This window comes from Erythrolamprus reginae, chromosome 4 (genome assembly GCF_031021105.1).
Source record: "Erythrolamprus reginae isolate rEryReg1 chromosome 4, rEryReg1.hap1, whole genome shotgun sequence".
Taxonomy (NCBI): Eukaryota; Metazoa; Chordata; class Lepidosauria; order Squamata; family Dipsadidae; genus Erythrolamprus; species Erythrolamprus reginae.
The window spans coordinates 56,411,033-56,433,353 of NC_091953.1; the positions used below are offsets into that span (position 1 = coordinate 56,411,033).

The following is a 22,321-nucleotide window of genomic DNA, read 5'->3' on the forward strand; positions in this document are numbered from 1 at the left end:
CCAGAGCCTAGAACAAAGAAAATAAGTTCCAGATTTTGTATTTGCCAAATCACTGTTATTCAGAAAGTTTCAACAGAACTTCCTGTATGTGATCTGTTTGAAGCAAAAAAAAAATGTTTTTTTCCATTTCATGTCATTTCAGGGTACAAGATATAGAACAATGGGAGTTACAAATAAAATTACAGTTGACCAGAAGAGTGAAACTAAATAGCTAGCTTTTTTGGATGATATATTTTGGAGTCCTCAATTCAGCAGTAGAACAGACTTGGTAACTGAAGTATTTAGTATTTTCTGGAAGATTAAATTTTCCAGTAAATATGGCAGTTGCAATGAAGAACGTTTAATTGAAGCCATAGTAAAACAAATTGGAAAAACTTCAGTATATAGGAGGCAAAGAAATAAGAAACCAAATAAATTCTCATGACATTCCAGATGAAACCTTGATAATCTGTTTTCCTCCTCCTGCCAATACAAGGACCTTATATAACACTTGGAGACATAATTTCCAAACAAATAAACAAATACAGTGGTATCTCGTCTTACGAACGCCTCATCTAACGAACTTTTCACGATACAAACCCGGTGTTTAAGATTATTTTGCCTCTTCTTCCGAACTACAAGCCGCCGTCGCTGGGATGCCCCACCTCCGGATTTCCGTTGCCAGCGAAGCGCCTGTTTTTGCGCTGCTGGGATTTCCCTTAGGCTCCCCTCGCTGGGAAACGTCACCTCCGGACTTCCGTATTTTGCGATGCTGCGATTTCCCTGAGCCTCCCCTCACTGGGATTCCCTTTATTTTTGCCGGTGCTTCTTTGAATCCCAGCAAGGGGAGGCTCAGGGAAATCGCAGCATCGCAAAAACACGGAAGTCCAGAGGTGGAGTTTCCCAGCGAGGGGAATCTCAGGGGAATCCCAGCAGCGCAACGCAAAACCGGGTGCTTTGAAGCCACAGAAGTCCGGAGGTGGGGTTTCCCAGCGAAGGGAGCCTCAGGGGAATCCCAGCAGCGCAAGAACAGGCGCTTCAGCTGGCAACATAAGTCCAGAGGCAGGGATTCCCAGCAGCGTAAGGCAAAAGGGGTGAGTTTTGGGCTTGCATGTTTTATTCGCTTTTACATTGATTCCTATGGGAAACATTGTTTCATCTTACGAACTTTTCACCTTACAAACCTCATCACGGAACGAATTAAGTTTGTAAGACGAGGTACCACTGTACTGGTTTGGATCCAATTTTTTGTTTCAGCAACACAAGGTGCAGACATTTTATTAGAATAAAATTAATTTTAAGTGTAACTATACCTAGTATACACGCACCCACACACATATATACATATAAATATACATAAATATATATCATTACATTCATAGATTATCTTGACAAAATTTATAATTATACTTACCTAAGCACCTATATGGAACAACAATATATGGATGACTCCTACACTGCTTCCTTCCCTGCTTGCACCAGTTCTGGATTGTTACTGGTTGATTAGCTTCAACAACATTTGTGATTTGCAGTTCAGGATAAACCTATGATTGAAAACATAAAATAGTGAAATAGAGATAAAATGTTACTGTAGATGTATATGATATTCATAACATTATGATTGGGAAGCTTCATAAAGTATATATATAATAAGCAGAAATCTATGTGAAATTTTGATTGTGCAGGCCAATTTTATATACAAATATTAGAAATCAGGCTTGCAATTAAGGAAATTATCATTAGGTGTTCTGCCATTGTTCATGTATTAAAAGTGACTAGGAGAGAGAATCATCATAAAATATATATTCAGAAATTGGAAATGGCATCTCTTTCTGAAGAAAAAGTGTTTTTATCTATCCTGAAATGAAGCTGTTCAGAACTTTTCAAATTAATACCAGCTACTGGAGTTATGATTTAAAAACTAGAATGATTTATGCACTTTTCCAAGCTCTTTTATAATTCATTTGTGTCAAGAATTAGGATGCTAGATCTTCAAGGGGAATGAAGTTTTGAGAAAAGTAAATTAGAATTAGATTGTCAAGCCTGAATCTGAGTGGGCTGGGGTTGTTTCTATCATGGGTTATTCTCACATGAATTCAGGTTGAAACAGAATGCCTCGGAGTTCGATTTGTGATAGTACATTAATTGGAACCTGACACAGATATTATGTTTTCTTTTAAAATCTTTCATTTTTAAACAAAATTTGTGAAAACTTATTTTAGTTATTAAAGGTTAATTGGTATTTGTTGTGGTTAGCTCTGGCCCAGCTCCTGCCCCAAGGACTGTGGGTGTGGGGGAGACATCCACATGCTGCAGGCCTGTTTTGCCCCCGGTGGAATCTGCTGATGAATGCTCCTCTGACCAAGAAGACATGAGTGACAGGGAGGAGGAGAGCATGGCAGACAGCTCAGAAGATCAATTATCTAGCTCCTCCTTGGATTTGGAACAAGAGTTAATGATACAGCCACGCGGGCAGAGAGCGATGCATAGGCAACAACAACTGAGAGATTATTATCAAAGAAAATGAGGCCACCTGTGGTTGGGTGGGGCTGTGGTAATTAGTGAGGCTGCTATAAATAGCAGCCTGTGGGTTTGGCCATTGTGGAGGATTATCTGATCGTTGTGTTTCGTGACTGCTTTACTGACTTTGATCTTTTGTGTGCTGATTTTTCCCTGCTTTGAAACTAAACCAGGGCAAAGTGTGTTTCACTTTGTGAAAGAAGGACTGTGAATTGCCTCAGGGCTGCAAGCTAAGTATCACGGAACTGATAAGGGACTTGTACAAATTACCAGTTTGTTTGGAGATCAGTGCTCTTTGCTATACCAAAAGATGGCTTAGTTTATGTGAATTTTCATTATAAAGAACATTGTTTTGAATTTTCAAACGTGTGTGTGTCTGAAATTTATACCTGTGAATTTTTGGGAGGAGTGTACCAGAGAGCCCGACAGAAGAGTATTAAAACACAATGATACTTTAGGCTGCATTGTTGAATATATACCGTGTTTCCCTAAAAATAAGACCGTCTTATATTTTTTTAAACTCTGAAAAAAGCACTTGGCCTTACTGCCATGTACTGTACTCAAAAGCCCGATTGGGCTTATTATATATAGGGATATCTTGTATGGGGTAAACAAGGTGATAAAACCCTGGATTTGTAAAATTTCCTAAAATTCATATTATAATATGATATAGACAATTAAATTGTATCTACTGTGGACTATTGCTCTTCCAATCTTGTTTCTAATGTTTAAATTAGTCTTCTGGCATCAGTTAGTCTTCATGTGTAATCTTACCATTTACATGGTTTCCACAGTACATCCTAGTGTTGTACTTTAGCTTAGATGTTCACTTTTTAATTTAACGATAAATGGACAGAAAGCAATTGACCCTCCATTTTATAGTGCCTGCACTGTACCTGCTAAGCATTTTAAGTGATTTGTGGGTGGGGAGAAATAGGGAAAGTGGAGAGAGAAAAAAATATCATCAATGAGATTGTTTTTTTGACTATATGCTCAAGAGTCAAAGTTTTCAAACGTTATACAGTGGTACCTCATCATACGAACTTAATTGGTTCCAGGAGGAGGTTCGTAAGGTGAAAAGTTTGTAAGATTAAACAATGTTTCCCATAGGAATCAATGTCAAAGCAAATAATGCGTGCAAATCCTTCAGGAAAATCCCAAACTTTAGAAGGGAGGCGAACAGAGGGCAGGGAGGAGCAGCTAAAGGGGGCGGGTGGAAGAAGCAAGGCTAGGCTAAAGGGCGAGTGGGAAGGAAGAAAGGCAAGGGGGGCGCCCCTCCCTTTTCTTTCTTCAAAAGACACTGTTTCAGTGCCTTTGCAAGCATGCAAAATCTTTACTCCTCCAAGCTGCCCCTCCCTTTTCTTTCTTCAAAAGACACCGTTTCAGTGCCTTTGCAAGCATGCAAAATCTTTACTCCTCCAAGCTGCCCCTCCCTTTTCTTTCTTCAAAAAAAAGGGGGGGGGAAGAAACCCCTTCATCCCAGCAGCAGCTGCTTGGGTTCGTAAGGTGAAAATAGTTCGGAAGAAGAGGCAAAAAAATCTTAAACACCGGGTTCGTATCTTGAAAAGTTCGTTAGAAGAGGCGTTCGTAAGATGAGGTGCCACTGTAATCCAAATTATAGTACAGAACACATCAGGCAAATGATTTTAACTGTGGCTAGCAATTCTCACCCCAGAGCCATAAATTACAGCTTTGATAAGTAATGCAAAGTATTTGATGGAACAAGCAAAAATAAAGTTGGCAAACATCCATATGGTAGGTACCACCCTTTCCCAACATGCTCTCTGTATTAATTTTACCAAAGCTGCCATTATCCTAGATATGATCAATAGTTACTACAATGGGTGAAAATAGAGAGTAGGCTCCAACATTTTAAAGGAACCAGTTTGGAGAAGTCTAAGTCTATTGTATAAAATATAGCAAAGGCTTTTATAATTCACTACAGGAGAAATCATTTTTCTCGGCTCCCTAAAGCAATTGTTAAAAACCAGAACTGCATCTGATTTAGTCAAGAGCAAAACAATGGCAGTGTGATCCTTAATAGTTGTGGTATATTTTAAAAAAATAAAAACCAAAGTTAGGCAAATCTCTTTCCCCCCCCCTCCCCAATATTTAGTAGCTTTGCATTTTTCCACTAAGAAGCAAAGCAGCACCTGGAATATTGCCAATCTGAAAACGAATCCCTACGGGCTGCTCATCCAGCATTTACTTTTCATATTAACATGAATCAGAAGCCTGCATGACGCAAGGTAACTGAAACACATGATCTCATGGTGGCAGTTTTCTTTGAATGCTATTCAATTAATAATTAAATCAATATAGAGAGGCTGTTAAGAGTACTGAAATATATACTGCACAATGATGCAAACACAGAATTACTTCATTACACATCTACTGCTGTGCAAATAAAACTTTATACACTACTTTCATTCAAATGGGACGGAACGAAGGCAGGAGTAAAACAAACTATGTTATTGGGTCTCATCAACCACCTTACCATTGATCTATTTACCTATTTATAGAACTTATTATTTATTTATAAATAATTGGCTAGGAATGTAGGCAATGTAATAAAAAATTAATGATGTATCATAACAACAGCATACAGTATAATTAATTATACAGCACATTCAATGCTGCTTTTAATTAACTTGTTCATCTTGTTTATTTGTAATAAGTGTTTAACTAGATAACAACTACTCTTTCTCCTTATAATGTAATTATTTAAAAAGTAATATTAAAATATCTTTTTTACTGACTTAAACATGTTATACTATGTGTTGCTTCTGTTACCTGACACATCAGTCCATGTAGTTTTGCTAGAGATTCAGTTACCCATTTATTCACCATCAAAGTTCAAATAAATTGAGTGAGTTTCCTCATTACTTGAGGAAATCTTGCTAAGTCACAGTATGATTTATAAGGATTTTGATTACAGAACCCAAATGGCTTATAAATAGTTACTGGCTGATTATATGCCATTATTCAATGTTGATTCTTAATTATCATGGCCAGTCCCCAATCCAGCTTTTCAATTCATCCAAAGGTCATTCTATTGCCACTGTAATTAAATCTATCCACTTTGCTGCTGGTTATTCTCTTCATCTCCTTCCTTCCACTTTCTCCAAAATTTGCAAACCTCTCAAAAGATCTACAATTTTATTTGTTTTCTTGGTAAGCTTTGGTATTCTGAGAGTCTAACACCAAAGGCCAGAAGCTACCTCTTCAAAGTCCAAGTTTTGCTTTCATTGCTTGTCAAAGATAAAACCTTTATGACATTCATTCATTCATTCATTCATTCATTCATTCATTCATTCATTCATTCATTAGATTTGTATGCCGCCCCTCTCCATAGACTCCATAGACCACTGATGCCTACCACATACTGTACTAGTTTATAAGGTCTTTCTTGATTGGTGATTCCCTTGAATTGAGTGTGGTACATACTCAAATGTTTATGCATTTTCCAGCATTCAGCTTTGATTTTAATATTTTGCGGACCCTCCTGATATATTCCTTTTGTGTTGACTCTTTAACTTTTCCATTCAATATGTTATCTGATTTCAATATGCCTAGGTGTTTGTATCTGTCATCCTTTGCTAATGCTTTCATAATGCTTCCACTTCCCAGTTCTATTCTTTTCATTTTTTTTATTTTTCCTCACTGTGTGGATAATATAGCACATTTTTCAAGTCCAAAGTTCATTTTGATGTCACTGCTGAACAGTTGAACTATGTTGAGTATTGATTTAAGTTCATTGGGCTTTGTGCATACATTTTTAAGTCATCAATGTAGAATAGATGGTTTATCTTGCCATTTTGGCTTAATATTTGGTATCCCAGTTTTGTGCTTCATAGGATTACTGTCAATGAAATAAATGTGATGTTAAATAGTAGTGATGAAAGTGAGTCACCCTGGAAGATTCCTTGTCTGAAGTTGACTTCACTAATGTTCTCCCCATTTGCTGTTAGAACTGTTTTCCATTTTTGCATATTTGCTTTAAAAATGTACAGATATTTTTGCTGATTCTAAAGTTTTCCAGACAGGTGTTAATCCAGCTGTGGGATAGAGTCAAATGCTTTCTTGTAATCAATCCATGCCATATTTAAATATTATTTTCTTTGTTTTGCATTTTTAGTATTTTGTCAATGAGCTACTGATCTTTTGTCCTCTTTATTTTTTATAATTTCCTTTTTGTTCTACTGGTTAAAAACAGTTTTCCATCAGATGATTGAATACTGAATTTGCCAGTATTATTGTAAAAAGTTTCAACATTGTTGGCAGACAAGTAATTGGGTGATAGTTGCTTGGTTCTGTGCCCTTTTCTGGATCTTTCATTATTAAGTATGTTCGGCCAGCCGTTATCCATTCTTTGTTTGTTGCACTTTGAAGCATTTTATCAAATTGAGTGGCCATCTGATAAAGGAGGCTGGTCAGGTGTTTTAGTCAGTATACATGCAATTCATCCAGGCCAGGTGCACTCCAATTCTTGACCTTCTTTGCTTGTTTTGCAACCATGTCAGTTCTTATTATAATATTTTCCAATTTTTCCTTTTCCATTATTATTATTATTATTATTATTATTATTATTATTATTATTATTATTATTATTATGCAATCCGCCTCCTCAATATATATCAATCACATAGGCTGAATAAGAAGAGAATACATAGCCTTCAATCATTCCTTGTAAATATATCCTGACAAAAGTGAAATGTTCTGGGATTCTTATTTTCTTAAGAATATTGTATAAGTTGACATGGTCAATAGAAGTAAAAGATTTTCAGAGTAAATTTATCAGAGTAATTTTTTCCCCCCTCCACATCATAAAATACAAAAAGCGATATACCTTCTCTTTTGTTACAATAAAATAGTTTTGGATTAGTAAATCTTATATAAACAAATTATACATTCTTAAATCCTATTTAATTTCAGTTATCATCACACACCCCTTATTCCCTTCTTTCTAATTTTGTCATCCAGATAAATCTCCATTAATGTCTAATTAAGTCCATCATTAATATTACTTAAACTACCGTATTGGTAAAATCAATATTTTTCATATCTTATAATCTTGATATCAAAGCCGTACTTAGTGAAAATCTCAAAATAAACTAAAAACCCTTATATCTAATTTTATCAGTATAAAAATTATACAGTAATACCTCGTCTTATAAACCTAATTGGTTCCCGGGGGAGGTTCGTAAGATGAAAAGTTCATAAGACGAAACATTGTTTCCCATAGGAAACAATGTAAAATCAATTAATCCGTGCAACGAAAAAAAACCTGCAAAAAAACCCTGCCGTCCGGCTGTCACATTTTGAAACAGCCGGGGGGCTTCTCGGCGGCCTCCCGAACGCCGAACGCCAAACCCAAACTTCCGGGTTCGGTGTTTGGGAGGCCGCCGAGAAGCTCCCCGGCTGTTTTAAAAGGTGACAGCCTGGTGGCGGGGCTTCTCAGCGGCCTCCCGAACCCCGAACCCGGAAGTTCGGCAAAAGTTTGGGTTCGGGAGGCCGTTCCCCCCAATTTCTCGAACTCCTTTTCCAGTAATCCATAAGCAGAAAGTAACAGAAAGATTTTTCCCTCCATCAGCAATGCTCAACTTTTCAGTCGATTCTCCTCGCCACAACACCAGCGCAAAACTTGCATTCCCTTTTCTTTTCCGGATGACTTCCAATTCTTCAAGCAACTCTTTCTAGCATGCAGTCTCCTTGGCTAATGGAAGCTAGCCGCCTTCGCACCGCTGATGGTGGAGGCTCCAGGTCTGGTCAACCCTGAGGTTTGCCGACCCCAAACAGGGACCAAACCAAGTCCCCTTCTTCCTCTCCCCTCCAGAGAGGTTTGGGCCAATTCAAACTGAATCGGCACCCAGAAACAGCTGGGAACCAGCGTTTCTCCACGCCCCTATTCCGAAAGATTTTCTATAAGCAATTACAAAAATAACTACTGTTTACTATTCTTTTGCTTTCTCAATTTTACAGCATGAACCAGCATGCTACATCTTTTCTAAACCAGCTTTAACATCTGGCATATCCTTATCCATACAGAGCTCTAATCTGCATTGAAATGTTATTTGGCTGACATGTGCATTTATGAATATAGTACAACAGCTCGCACACACTGTAATATTAGGGTCACGCAAAGCTAGGCCTTGTTAGGGTACTTCACACAAGACTGATGAAAATCAATGAAGTGGCTGATTTGATGCAGCATAGCAGCTCTGATGCAAATCTCTAAGTGAAGTGCCATGTCAAAGAAGTACTTCATCAAAGCATGACTAACACAACATATTCCTATGAAGCACCAAAAGTGCTTCCAAAGTCCATTATGTGAACTCAATCAATTATGGCTTGCTAAATAAGCTATAAACCATATCTTAGCATGCTGCCTGGGAATGTTTGGTTGCTAGAGGATGCTTCATTCATCTTTTTAATTGTTTTTATTTTTATTTTTACTTTGTCTTTTCATTTTGGTCTCTTTTTACATGGATTTTATAGTTTTTATTTGTAAACCATCTACAGTCACTGCAAGAGTGAGATGATTGGTATATAAATTTGATTAATTAATTAACAGTAAGAGCTTAGATTTGTTATACATTGTTTTATTATTATTGTGAGCTGCCCCGAGTCTACGGAGAGGGGCGGCATACAAAACTAATAAATAATAATAATAATAATAATAATAATAATAATAATAATAATAATTTTCTACTAACTTATTTTCATATACAGTATATCACTTTACTGTAATAGTCTTATAATAAGAAAGATAGTCAATACAAATATTTTAAATACATATTTTTAAAATCAATAATTTTAATTTAATACAATTACAAATATAAATATAATTTTCAAACTTACATATCCTATAATCACTCATAGTGGTTTACAAAAAAATGCAGAATTTTCTCATAGGATGTTATAACATATCAACCGCAATTATAACTTTTTCAGTCTGTTTCCTCCCCCCTACTTGTATATTCTTGCTTTGCATATTTTTTAATTATTCTTGCTCATTTTCTGTATATCTGGATCCACACCAACATACTGATAGTTTCATAGTGACCACTCACTTTTGTATTTAATCCATATTAATTCACTATCCATTCAGTATCCATTTACTATATCCATATTCCATATTCATTCAGTTGTTTCACTGCACACTTAAATAATCCAATTCTTCAAGCAACTCTTTCTAGCACGTAGTCTCCTCGGCTAATGGAAGCTAGTCGCCTTCGCACCGCTGATGGTGGAGGCTCCAGGTCTGGTCAACCCTGGGGTTTGCTGCACACTTAAATAATCAGTTCTTATTATATTGTCTAACTTTTATGTTTTAAGATATCTAATTCATACAAATATCTATCTATGCAGTTGCACTAAAAGAAATAAAAATGGTTGTGTATAAGCATCTTTGTTATACTACTTTTTATTTTTCTTAGCATTTGCACATCTTAAAATACTATCAATTTAGCCAAATGTTTAATCAACATAAATCAAAATACAAAAATTAATCTACCAGTTCTAATTTTTAATGCATAATTTAATCTCGTTCAATTTCCCCCTCATATCTGTCAACCTTGTTCTTTGATGCATTAATTCTGTGATATACAGTGAGAGTCTCCAACCTCCAGTTCATAGACCAGCACTGGTATGCTGAAACACGCAAAGGCCCATCTGTGGGATCCAGGCAGCACATGAAACCATGACCCATCCATTCCCGGATCTGTGGAAAAAACTCTGTCCCTAGTGCCCAAATGTTTGGGGCCTTTCATATGTGCAACTGATATAAATCATTAGAATTGTGAGCTAAGAACAGGATATGGTTTGCATGCAAAAGTACATTCATGCTCACATAAGCAATGTAGATCACTGCAAGCATTTCTCATACATTTGTACGTAGATACATTAAACAATCAAGGGGTATCACACATCTTTGGCTTACTACCTTCTCAGTGTTGAACCATTCACTATGCATTCCATTTATTTTCATACATGCTTTATATCTCTCATATCTTAGTCTTCCTACCTTCAGCAACCAACCTTCAACACATATTAGTGTAACATCAATAATTCAAACCTCTTTTTCCTCCTGCACTTTTTGTAAACCAATCTAATGTAAGCTCCTTAAAACCCACCTCTGTCGTCAGGCATGGGGGAATTGAGATATTCACTCCCCCAGGCCTATACAATTTATGCATGGTACATTTGTGTGTACGTTTGGTTTTTAATAAGGGTTTTTAGTTATTTTAAATATTAGATTTGTTATATGTTGTTTTATTACTGTTGTTAGCCGCCCCGAGTCTACGGACAGGGGCGGCATGCAAATCTAATAATAATAATAATAATAATGAAAAGAGGAAAACTCTGGGAAGATGTACAAGCACAAAAATTAAAAATTAAATCTACGAATTAAGAATCTTGTCAGAAAAGTTTCTGGAGCAAAACTATACATATTATATAATGTTCATTCCTTCCTTGCTCTTGCTGACTCTGCAACCACTTACACAAACACTATGAGGTAGTATTTAAGTCTAAGTACTATTGCAAAGTACGTGTATACATGTGTGAGAGGGAGGGAGTGAGTGAGTATATTTATTTGTATACGTTCCTGCCTACCCACCCCACCTACACACACACACTTGAAAGAATCCATTGTCCGACACCAATTTTATTAAAACTTCTTCACCAAAGTAGCAACACAACAGTTGTAGAACTGTTTCATAGGCAAAAGGCCTGAATTAATACAAGAACAGCTAGTCAGGAGCTGGGCAGAAGGTCCTAGCAACTGCACATTTTTATTATTCATTCTTTTGTCTATATCATTCCAAGATATTGCTAAACCCACACTGCTACTTGTTGCCTATTAATCACATAGAATTTTAACGTGGAAAGTGGTGGTGGGCTTCATGCTGATAAGCTAATTTTGGCCTAGATTTTTGCTAAGGCTTATAAATATCTATGACATCTGGAGTTCTGGACAAGGGAAGAGAAGTGATACTAAAGAGCTGCAGATTGAAAATATATAGTCAAAGAAAATATAGGAATTCTAAATTTTTCACTCTTCTCTAAACATGTACTACACAAAGAACTGGAAAATAAAGATCTTGCAGAATATAAATTATTTTGGAAAGTACAGTACTTCAAAGGAATTTAGAAAAATATAAAATAATTGGAAATCTCCAATTCAAAAGTTTCTTCTCCCATTCAGAGAACTACATCAAATTTCAACAGAAATACACTGACATAATATTTATTTAGACAGGTAGACAGTCTTCTGGGCATCCCTATGCAAACCAATTCAGAAAGCCCTCAAACTGATTCAGTCTTCAGAAAGCCTTCACCACTAATAGTTGAAGAAACAATCTAGAAAGGTATTTTAGGAAGTGAAGTATTCCTCTAAATAAGTTAAACACATGTAATATTTAATATCCCATTAACATATAAATGTGCTATTTTCTTTGAGTAGCTATCAAGAGATATCTCTGACATAACTATCAAAATGGCTTTTTTTCTTTTAAAAATATGTTTTTTTACATTGCAGAACATAATGTGTTGGTTTGCAACCAGAAGAGATATCTAAAATAAATTAGAAATGCAGTGATACCTTGTCTTACAAACTTAATTGGTTCCGGGACGAGGTTCTTAAGGTGAAAGGTTTGTAAGACGAAACTATGTTTCCCATAGGAATCAATGGAAAAATGATTAATGCGTGCAAGCCCAAAATTCACCCCTTTTGCCAGCCGAAGCGCCCATTTTTGCACCGCTGGGATTTCCCTGAGGCTCCCCTCCATGGGAAACCCCACCTCCGGACTTCTGTGTTTTTGTGATGCTGCAGGGGAATCCCAGCATCGCAAAAACGTGCGCTTCGCTGGCAACGGAAGTCCGGAAGTGGGGTTTCCCAGCGAAGGGAGCATCAGTGAAATCACAACATCACAAAAACACCGAATTCCTCGAAACCCCACCTCCGGACCTCTGTGTTTTTGCGATGCTGCAATTTCACTGAGGCTCCCCTTGCTGGGAAACCCCACCTCCAGACTTCCGTTGCCAGCGAAGCACTAATTTTTGCAATGTTGGGATTCCCCTGCTGGGATTCCCCTGCAGCATCGCAAAAACACAGAAGTCCAGAGGTGGGGTTTCCCATGGAGGGGAGCCTCAGGGGAATCCCAGTAGCGCAAAAATGGATGCTTCACTGGCAACGTAAGTCTGGAGGCGGGGCATCCCAGCGGTGGTGGTGGGTTTGTAAAGTGAAAATAGTTTGTAAGAAGAGGCAAAAAAATCTTAAATCCCGGGTTTGTATCTCGAAAAGTTTGTATGATGAGGCGTTTGTAAGATGAGGTATCACTGTATTAAAATATGTTTGAGAAGTCAAAGATTCAAGAGACCAGAATTTCAAAGAAAATGTTATCTGATTTGTGGCTATACACTCTTCAACTATTTCTGTTCTTCCCTGTTTTAAATGTGGAGATGGATGGATGGATGGATGGAAGAAAGGATGAGAGGGAGGGAGGGAGGGAGATGGATGGATGGACGGATGGACAGATAGATTGATTTCAATCAGTATTCTGTGTTACCCACTTCTCGTTTTTTTTACCAAAATATAGATGACTTGAAAATGCTAATCTTAATTTTCTAGGTTTTGACCTCTGTTTCTATATGGTGCACTAATGTTACATAATTGCATTATGAAATGTCTGCAAGCAAACTACCAACTCAGAGAGCACTAGGAACTGCAAAGCACCCTATCTATTCCTACCTGCAAATTATTTCCTATACAGGATTGATGTAAGATTTTTTTTTTGGTTCAAGCACTAATTCACATAACCACAATATTTCATCTATTACAGATACCAATGCAATTATGTTGGTTGAGGTCAGGCTATGATTTAATAACCTGTACTGTGTATGGGAATCTTGGATAGATCATTAATATTTATATACAATACAGTATATGGTTTTGAGATTTGAAAAACAGAATACCAGTGCCTTGTTCAGGTATATTCTAGATAGAAAGTGCAGACTTTTTAAACAATTGAACACATATCATATCTTTTCTTTCTCTGTTAAAGTGGAATAGCAGAAGAAAAATGTCTACATTAATATTTATTTATTTTATTATTTATTATTTATTATTCAGACTTGTATGCCGCCCCTCTCCGCAGACTCGGGGCGGCTCACAGCAAAATATAACAATCGTAACAAATCCAAATAAATTTAAAATATTTTAAAAAGTTTTTTAAAAAAGAATCCCATTTACTAACAAGCACACACACAAACATACCATGCATAAATTGTACATGCCCAGGGGAGGAGTTTCAGTTCCCCCATGCCTGACGGCAAAGGTGGGTTTTAAGGAGTTTACGGAAGGCAGGGAGAGCAGGGGCAGTTCTAATCTCTGGGGGGAGATGGTTCCAGAGAGTCGGGGCCGCCACAGAGAAGGCTCTTCCCCTGGGGCCTGCCAACCGACATTGTTTAGTTGACGGGACCCGGAGAAGGCCCACTCTGTGGGACCTAATCGGTCGCTGGGATTCGTGCGGCAAAAGGCGGTCTCGGAGATATTCTGGTCCAATGCCATGAAGGGCTTTAAAGGTCATAACCAACACTTTGAATTGTGACCGGAAATTGATCGGCAGCCAATGCAGACTGCGGAGTGATGGCAAAACATGGGCATACCTAGGTAAGCCCATGACTGATCTCGCAGCTGCGTTCTGCACGATCTGAAGTTTCCGAACACTTTTCAAAGGTAGCCCCATGTAGAGAGCGTTACAGTAGTCGAACCTCGAGGTGATGAGGGCATGAGTGACTGTGAGCAATGAGTCCCGGTCCAGATAGGGCCGCAACTGGTGCACCAGGAGAACCTGGGCAAATGCCCCCCCTCGCCACAGCTGAAAGATGATTCTCTAATGTGAGCTGTGGATCGAGGAGGACGCCCAAGTTGCGGACCCTCTCCGAGGGGGTCAATAATTCCCCCCCCCAGGGTAATGGACGGACAGATGGAATTGTCCTTGGAAGGCAAAACCCACAGCCACTCCGTCTTATCCGGGTTGAGTTTGAGTCTGTTGACACCCATCCAGGCCCCAACAGCCTCCAGACACCGGCACATCACTTCCACTGCTTCGTTGACTGGACATGGGGTGGAGATGTAAAGCTGGGTATCATCGGCGTACTGATGATACCTCACCCCATGCCCTTGGATGATCTCACCCAGCGGTTTCATGTAGATATTAAATAGCAGGGGGGAGAGGACCGACCCCTGAGGCACCCCACAAGGGAGAGACCTCGGAGTCGACCTCTGACCCCCCACTAACACCGACTGCGACCGATCGGAGAGGTAGGAGGAGAACCACTGAAGAACAGTGCCTCCCACCCCCAACCCCTCCAGCCGGTGCAGAAGGATACCATGGTCGATGGTATTCGAAAGCCGCTGAGAGGTCAAGGAGCACCAGGACAGAGGATAAACCCCTGTCCCGGGCCCGCCAGAGATCATCCATCAACGCGACAAAAGCAGTTTCCGTGCTGTAACCGGGCCTGAAACCCGACTGCTGGGGACCTAGATAATATTTTTGATCATACTGCACATCAGTATATTTATTCATACAATAAAAAATCAAGAATAAAAGAAAAACAAGGAAAAGGGGGAAGGATTTTTTGGGGGTGGGGAGAATGATTTATGGAAGAAATAGCACACTATAGCCCAAAATACTGCTTATACAGTATTTGCATATGCTTCAATGCTAGGATATAAATTTTAGAAATTGAAATCATAATATTAAGTTAATAGTACAGTATTCATTTAATTAGCATTTTAATTCTACCTTCCTCTTCCTCTTTTCCTCACAATAACCCTGTGAGGTGAATTGGGCTGAGATAATGAGACTTGCCAAAGTGACTTTTTGACTAAGGCTAACTGACTGTCTTGCAAGTTCATGAAATGCAGATGTTGTAATGATTGCAGGGTGTTACTGTATGCATGTATATTATAAAACTGTACAAATTTTAAGATCCCAATTAGACACATAAATTTTAAATTTATAAATTATTACAACAGATATATTAATGCAAGTAGAATTCTGAGCCAAAATTGTAAAAAATGACTACAGCTGGTTGTAGCAAATAGTATTTAAGTATAAGTTTAACCTTTCATAATTAAATGCCCTCAATTTTGGATAATCTTCCATTAATAAAATATTAAAGCAAACAGAATATAGTGGGGTTATTTTGTGGGTAGATTTCCACATTTTCTTTGGTTATTTCACTGGGAAATAATTATTGACAATAGCCAACTGTGTACATTCATCCAGTTATTGTTGAACTTCTGTTCTAAAAGAATCTTTCCTTGTTTTGTTTTGTCTAGAGAATAGGATCGTATATCCCATCCAGTCTGCGCAATGACTTTTTATTTTTGGGATTATAATCTACTAAATTTAGATTTGTAATTTGCAATTGGCAGAGGATGTTCTCAGAAATCCCCAAAGATGTCAAACAATCTGATTAGAAATGCATAAAGAAGAGAGAATATGCTATTGAAAATAAAATATCAGTACTTCTGAACTTTTCCTCATGGCTCTTACTAGCAGCTAACACAGCTTTTAACTATAGTTTAGGGTTAACATCAAACATAGCTCACTCTGTAACAGTAATTAAGCCAATGCTACCAAGTACAGTGGAACCCCGACTTACGAGTTTAATTGGTTCCGGAAGGAGGCTCGCACGTCGAACAGCTCGTATGTCGAAACATTGTTTCCCATAGGAAACAATGTAAAAGCGATTAATGCGTGCAAGCCCGAGGGCTGAGGGGAAAAGACGTCGGCTGAAGCGGGGAAGTTCGCCAGGAGGCAGCAGAAAAGCCGCGCGTGTCTTTTAAAACATCGGAGCCGGCATGGGGAGGCTCTCAATCAACCCCCGAGTCCGGGTTCGGGGCTCGGAGGCTGATTAAAAGCCTCCCCGTGCCGGCTCTGATGTTTTAAAACACACGCGCGGCGTTTCCGCTGCCTCCTACAGCGGGGGCGTGTGTTTTAAAACATCGGAGCCAGCATGGGGAGGCTCTCAATCAACCCCCGAGTCCGGGTTTGGGGCTCGGAGGCTGATTAAAAGCCTCCCCGTGCCGGCTCTGATGTTTTAAAACACACGCGCGGCGTTTCCGCTGCCTCCTACAGCGGGGGCGTGTGTTTTAAAACATCGGAGCCAGCATGGGGAGGCTCTCAATCAACCCCCGAGTCCGGGTTTGGGGCTCGGAGGCTGATTAAAAGCCTCCCCGTGCCGGCTCTGATGTTTTAAAACACACGCGCGGCGTTTCCGCTGCCTCCTACAGCGGGGGCGTGTGTTTTAAAACATCGGAGCCGGCATGGGGAGGCTCTCAATCAACCCCCGAGTCCGGGTTTGGGGCTCGGAGGCTGATTAAAAGCCTCCCCGTGCCGGCTCTGATGTTTTAAAACACACGCGCGGCGTTTCCGCTGCCTCCTACAGCGGGGGCGTGTGTTTTAAAACATCGGAGCCGGCATGGGGAGGCTCTCAATCAACCCCCGAGTCCGGGTTTGGGGCTCGGAGGCTGATTAAAAGCCTCCCCGTGCCGGCTCTGATGTTTTAAAACACACGCGCGGCGTTTCCGCTGCCTCCTACAGCGGGGGCGTGTGTTTTAAAACATCGGAGCCAGCATGGGGAGGCTCTCAATCAACCCCCGAGTCCGGGTTTGGGGCTCGGAGGCTGATTAAAAGCCTCCCCGTGCCGGCTCTGATGTTTTAAAACACACGCGCGGCGTTTCCGCTGCCTCCTACAGCGGGGGCGTGTGTTTTAAAACATCGGAGCCGGCATGGGGAGGCTCTCAATCAACCCCCGAGTCCGGGTTTGGGGCTCGGAGGCTGATTAAAAGCCTCCCCGTGCCGGCTCTGATGTTTTAAAACACACGCGCGGCGTTTCCGCTGCCTCCTACAGCGGGGGCGTGTGTTTTAAAACATCGGAGCCGGCATGGGGAGGCTCTCAATCAACCCCCGAGTCCGGGTTTGGGGCTCGGAGGCTGATTAAAAGCCTCCCCGTGCCGGCTCTGATGTTTTAAAACACACGCGCGGCGTTTCCGCTGCCTCCTACAGCGGGGGCGTGTGTTTTAAAACATCGGAGCCAGCATGGGGAGGCTCTCAATCAACCCCCGAGTCCGGGTTTGGGGCTCGGAGGCTGATTAAAAGCCTCCCCGTGCCGGCTCTGATGTTTTAAAACACACGCGCGGCGTTTCCGCTGCCTCCTACAGCGGGGGCGTGTGTTTTAAAACATCGGAGCCGGCATGGGGAGGCTCTCAATCAACCCCCGAGTCCGGGTTTGGGGCTCGGAGGCTGATTAAAAGCCTCCCCGTGCCGGCTCTGATGTTTTAAAACACACGCGCGGCGTTTCCGCTGCCTCCTACAGCGGGGGCGTGTGTTTTAAAACATCGGACCCGGCATGGGGAGGCTCTCAATCAACCCCCGAGTCCGGGTTTGGGGCTCGGAGGCTGATTAAAAGCCTCCCCGTGCCGGCTCTGATGTTTTAAAACACACGCGCGGCGTTTCCGCTGCCTCCTACAGCGGGGGCGTGTGTTTTAAAACATCGGAGCCAGCATGGGGAGGCTCTCAATCAACCCCCGAGTCCGGGTTTGGGGCTCGGAGGCTGATTAAAAGCCTCCCCGTGCCGGCTCTGATGTTTTAAAACACACGCGCGGCGTTTCCGCTGCCTCCTACAGCGGGGGCGTGTGTTTTAAAACATCAGAGCCGGCACGGGGAGGCTTTTAATCAGCCTCCGAGCCCCAAACCCGGACTCGGGGGTTGATTGAGAGCCTCCCCATGCTGGCTCCGATGTTTTAAAACACACGCCCCCGCTGTAGGAGGCAGCGGAAACGCCGCGCGTGTGTTTTAAAACATCAGAGCCGGCACGGGGAGGCTTTTAATCAGCCTCCGAGCCCCAAACCCGGACTCGGGGGTTGATTGAGAGCCTCCCCATGCTGGCTCCGATGTTTTAAAACACACGCCCCCGCTGTAGGAGGCAGCGGAAACGCCGCGCGTGTGTTTTAAAACATCAGAGCCGGCACGGGGAGGCTTTTAATCAGCCTCCGAGCCCCAAACCCGGACTCGGGGGTTGATTGAGAGCCTCCCCATGCCGGCTCCGATGTTTTAAAACACACGCCCCCGCTGTAGGAGGCAGCGGAAACGCCGCGCGTGTGTTTTAAAACATCAGAGCCGGCACGGGGAGGCTTTTAATCAGCCTCCGAGCCCCAAACCCGGACTCGGGGGTTGATTGAGAGCCTCCCCATGCCGGCTCCGATGTTTTAAAACACACGCCCCCGCTGTAGGAGGCAGCGGAAACGCCGCGCGTGTGTTTTAAAACATCAGAGCCGGCACGGGGAGGCTTTTAATCAGCCTCCGAGCCCCAAACCCGGACTCGGGGGTTGATTGAGAGCCTCCCCATGCTGGCTCCGATGTTTTAAAAGACACGCGCGGCTTTTCTGCTGCCTCCTGGCGAACTTCCCCGCTGTAGGAGGCAGCGGAAACGCCGCGCGTGTGTTTTAAAACATCAGAGCCGGCACGGGGAGGCTTTTAATCAGCCTCCGAGCCCCGAACCCGGACTCGGGGGTTGATTGAGAGCCTCCCCATGCCGGCTCCGATGTTTTAAAAGACACGCGCGGCTTTTCTGCTGCCTCCTGGCGAACTTCCCCGCTTTAGGAGGCAGCGGAAAAGCCGCTTATTTTTTCTTGCTTATTTTTTCCCGCCACTCGCAGCGAAAGTGCCCCGGTTTTTTTGCCGCCCCCCCCCCCGCCCGCCTCTCGCAGCAAGTTCTTGTCCGGGCGTTTTTTTTTGCCCCCCCCCCGGCCCGCCTCGCAGCAAGTGCTTGTCCGGGCGTTTTTTTTGCCGCCCCCCCCCCCGCCCGCCTCTTGCAGCAAGTGCTTGTCCGGGTGTTTTTTTTGCCCCCCCCGCCCGCCTCGCAGCAAGTGCTTGTCCGGGCGTTTTTTTTTGCCGCCCCCCCCGCCCGCTTCTGCACCCCCAGCAGAAGCCAAGGACTCACCAAGAGCTGGATATTGTACTGAGAAGAGCCGGCCTGGCTTGCTTTGCTTCGGAGAAATAAAGCGTCACGCCCCCCTGACGCTTTTGGCGGCAAAAGAGCCCAGCATCGCTTCGGAAGCCGCCGAAAGCGTCAGAGGGGCGTGACGCTTTATTCGGCTCTGCATCAGCTCGGAAGCAAAGCAAGCCAGGCCGGCTCTTCTCGGCTCGTATCCCGAATGGAAGCTCGTGAGTCGAACAAAAATTTCTCTACTCTCCCAGCTCGTATCTCGAGTAGCTCGTAAGTAGAGCTGCTCGTATGTCGGGGTTCCACTGTAATTTGTTGGGTTTATGGTGCTTTAAACAGTTCCCATTAGTCATACAGACTAATTATTGGCAATCTAAGTGCTCTCCTGTGTACAATGTTAATTATAACTATTGGTAATAAAATGCACAGAAGTTATAGAAGTGGTCTGAACACATACAAATATACTATCCAATATTTTGGGTTTTTTGCATTAATTTTTAGCATTTCTCATTCAGTTGTAATCAGTTCTACTGGGCCATAATATGATGTTTATACTGTATTATGGTAATACATTGGTCATACAATAAATAAAAGGATGTACATTGTTTTCAATTTGACTAGAAAGCAATGTTTTGGAATACACAGGAGATACACAGGAGTGCAACACAGCATGTCCCTACAGCTCCTTCACCAGCTGGCTTTATAAAGTTGATACTAATTAGGTCTGGGATTCTTAACACGGTTTCTCCCTTCAAATCTCCAGGTCATACACACAACCAGGTTTTATTGTTAGTATTTTAAAATTATTCCTGCCAATGACATTTTGTCAGCTACTGTATCAGCTAATGGGCAGAGGTATAACACCTACTACATAAGTTTCGTTCCTATTATATGGCTCCAAATTTCAAATGAAAGATCAGGAAGACCCTTGACTGAAATTATATAAATTGTTTTTTGCAAAGGGGGAGGAAACCTTTGTTACCTTTAAGAAACAAAACACAACTTATTGTATAAATTTTTCTTTTTAAATTAATGCTTTTATCACTAGTTGCTCTATTTTTGTTTTTGTTTTCAAATTGCCTTTGTTCCTGCATATTTAGAATGAACAATAATAGTAATGATCCCATTTTTTCCTATGGTTATAAATAAAGGCTGGATTTGTATGCATACTATAACCAATATATGTCTCCATTAGACATCCCCATTTTCTCCCGATCAATTGGGATTCAGGAGGCGGAGAATAGATGGGGGTGGGGCCAGTTAGAGGTGGTATTCTCCAAACTCCTCAAAATTTCCACTACCAGTTCTCCAGAACTGGACAGAACCTGTTGAATGCCACCTCTGATATAATGTATGTACAATATTGTACAATATTATATGTTTTGTATGTTCATGTATGCAGTTATACATAATGTATAACGTGTATATTTATGTATGTAATGTCTGTATATACAGTACAATATATTTTTATTAACCTATTTTCAAAACAGTATGTGAGTATATGTATGTTTGTGTGCCTATATACACACACACCATATATAAAAACAAAATACAGTGGTATCTCGACATACGAGTTTAATTCGTTCCAGACCCGAGCTCGTAAGTCGATCAACTTGTATCTCGAATGAATGCCTTTAGATTTTGTTTTTCGCGCTGAGATAACCGGAAGCAAGGAGATTCTTGCGCCAACTAGCAGAAGCTCGACTCGTATCCCGAATTTGAGCTAGTGTGTTGAACAGAAATTTCGCTCGCGTCGCGGCTCGTAACTTGGAATACTCGCATGTGGAGCAGCTCGTATCTAGAGGTACCACTGTAAAGACTTCAACTTTTTATTATTCAGACCTCCTCCAGATTTTTTGGAGAAAGAGTTTCTAACTACAGTTGAAGTTATAGTTACAAACACTTCTAAAATTCTCCTTCCTGCCCCCACTAAACTGATTCTGGTTATATTTAGGAAAAGCCTCCTAGCTTTGAATAGAATAAAATGAAGTTCATTACATAAAGATAAAATAAATTTTATTTTTAGCCTCAAATGTTTGAGATCCAGGTTAGACCACTGGACTTCCTGTGAATAAAAATGATTTAGGTAGGAAAGTTATGTCTACATCCACTTTCTATGACCCTCAGAATTGCTTCTGATCCTAACTGCTGAAACTGATAGTCTGAAACTATCAGACTTCACACTGGGCTTAATTGCAAATCTTGGCTCTCCAAACACATAATCGCGTGTTTAGAAACTGGCTTACTTGTTAATAAATTCAAAATTTAATCTTGGGACTTCTCTGAGTTAATAAATATATGGCCATTCTTCTAGTGGCCATGGAAAATTATTGTTCTATATTAATATAATAGCCCCATTTAACTGGATCCTACTGCTCCTTATTAATTTCTCATGGGAATATCTAGAAAATATAGTCAGCCCTAAAATAATTGAAATAAAATCCTGAAAATCCACAAATGTCAGCACTTTGCAGTGGCACCTCTACTTAAGAACACCTCTACTTGAGAACTTTTCTACGTAAGAACTGGGTTCTCAAGATTTTTTTGTCCCTACTTAAGAACCATTTTCTACTTAAGAACCTGAGCCCGGAAAAATTTCCCAAGAAATTTGAGAGTGGCATGAACGGCCGGCCAGTTTCCTGCCATTCCCTCTTTAATCCCGGCCAACTCGGGCTTTTCTGGGCTGCCAGAGGAGCCTTTCGGTGGTGCTTAAGAAGGCTTTGGCAATCCAGAGTGAACAGAGCGTTTTCCTTTCTCTGGGCGCTTGGAGAGGGGATAAACCACTTCGCTGTGGTGACTC

General features: G+C 41.2%; 1 protein-coding gene across 4 annotated transcripts in view; it reads right to left on the reverse strand.

The window, feature by feature from the left end:
* APP (amyloid beta precursor protein) overlaps positions 1 to 22,321 on the reverse strand; it is a 139,126-nt gene that overhangs the window by 76,246 nt on the left and 40,559 nt on the right. For all 4 annotated transcript variants that reach the window (XM_070750287.1, XM_070750286.1, XM_070750285.1 and 1 more), the window contains exon 3: positions 1,394 to 1,523. In XM_070750287.1, coding sequence (XP_070606388.1) covers positions 1,394 to 1,523 — 130 coding nt within the window. The remainder of the gene's footprint in view (positions 1 to 1,393; positions 1,524 to 22,321) is intronic.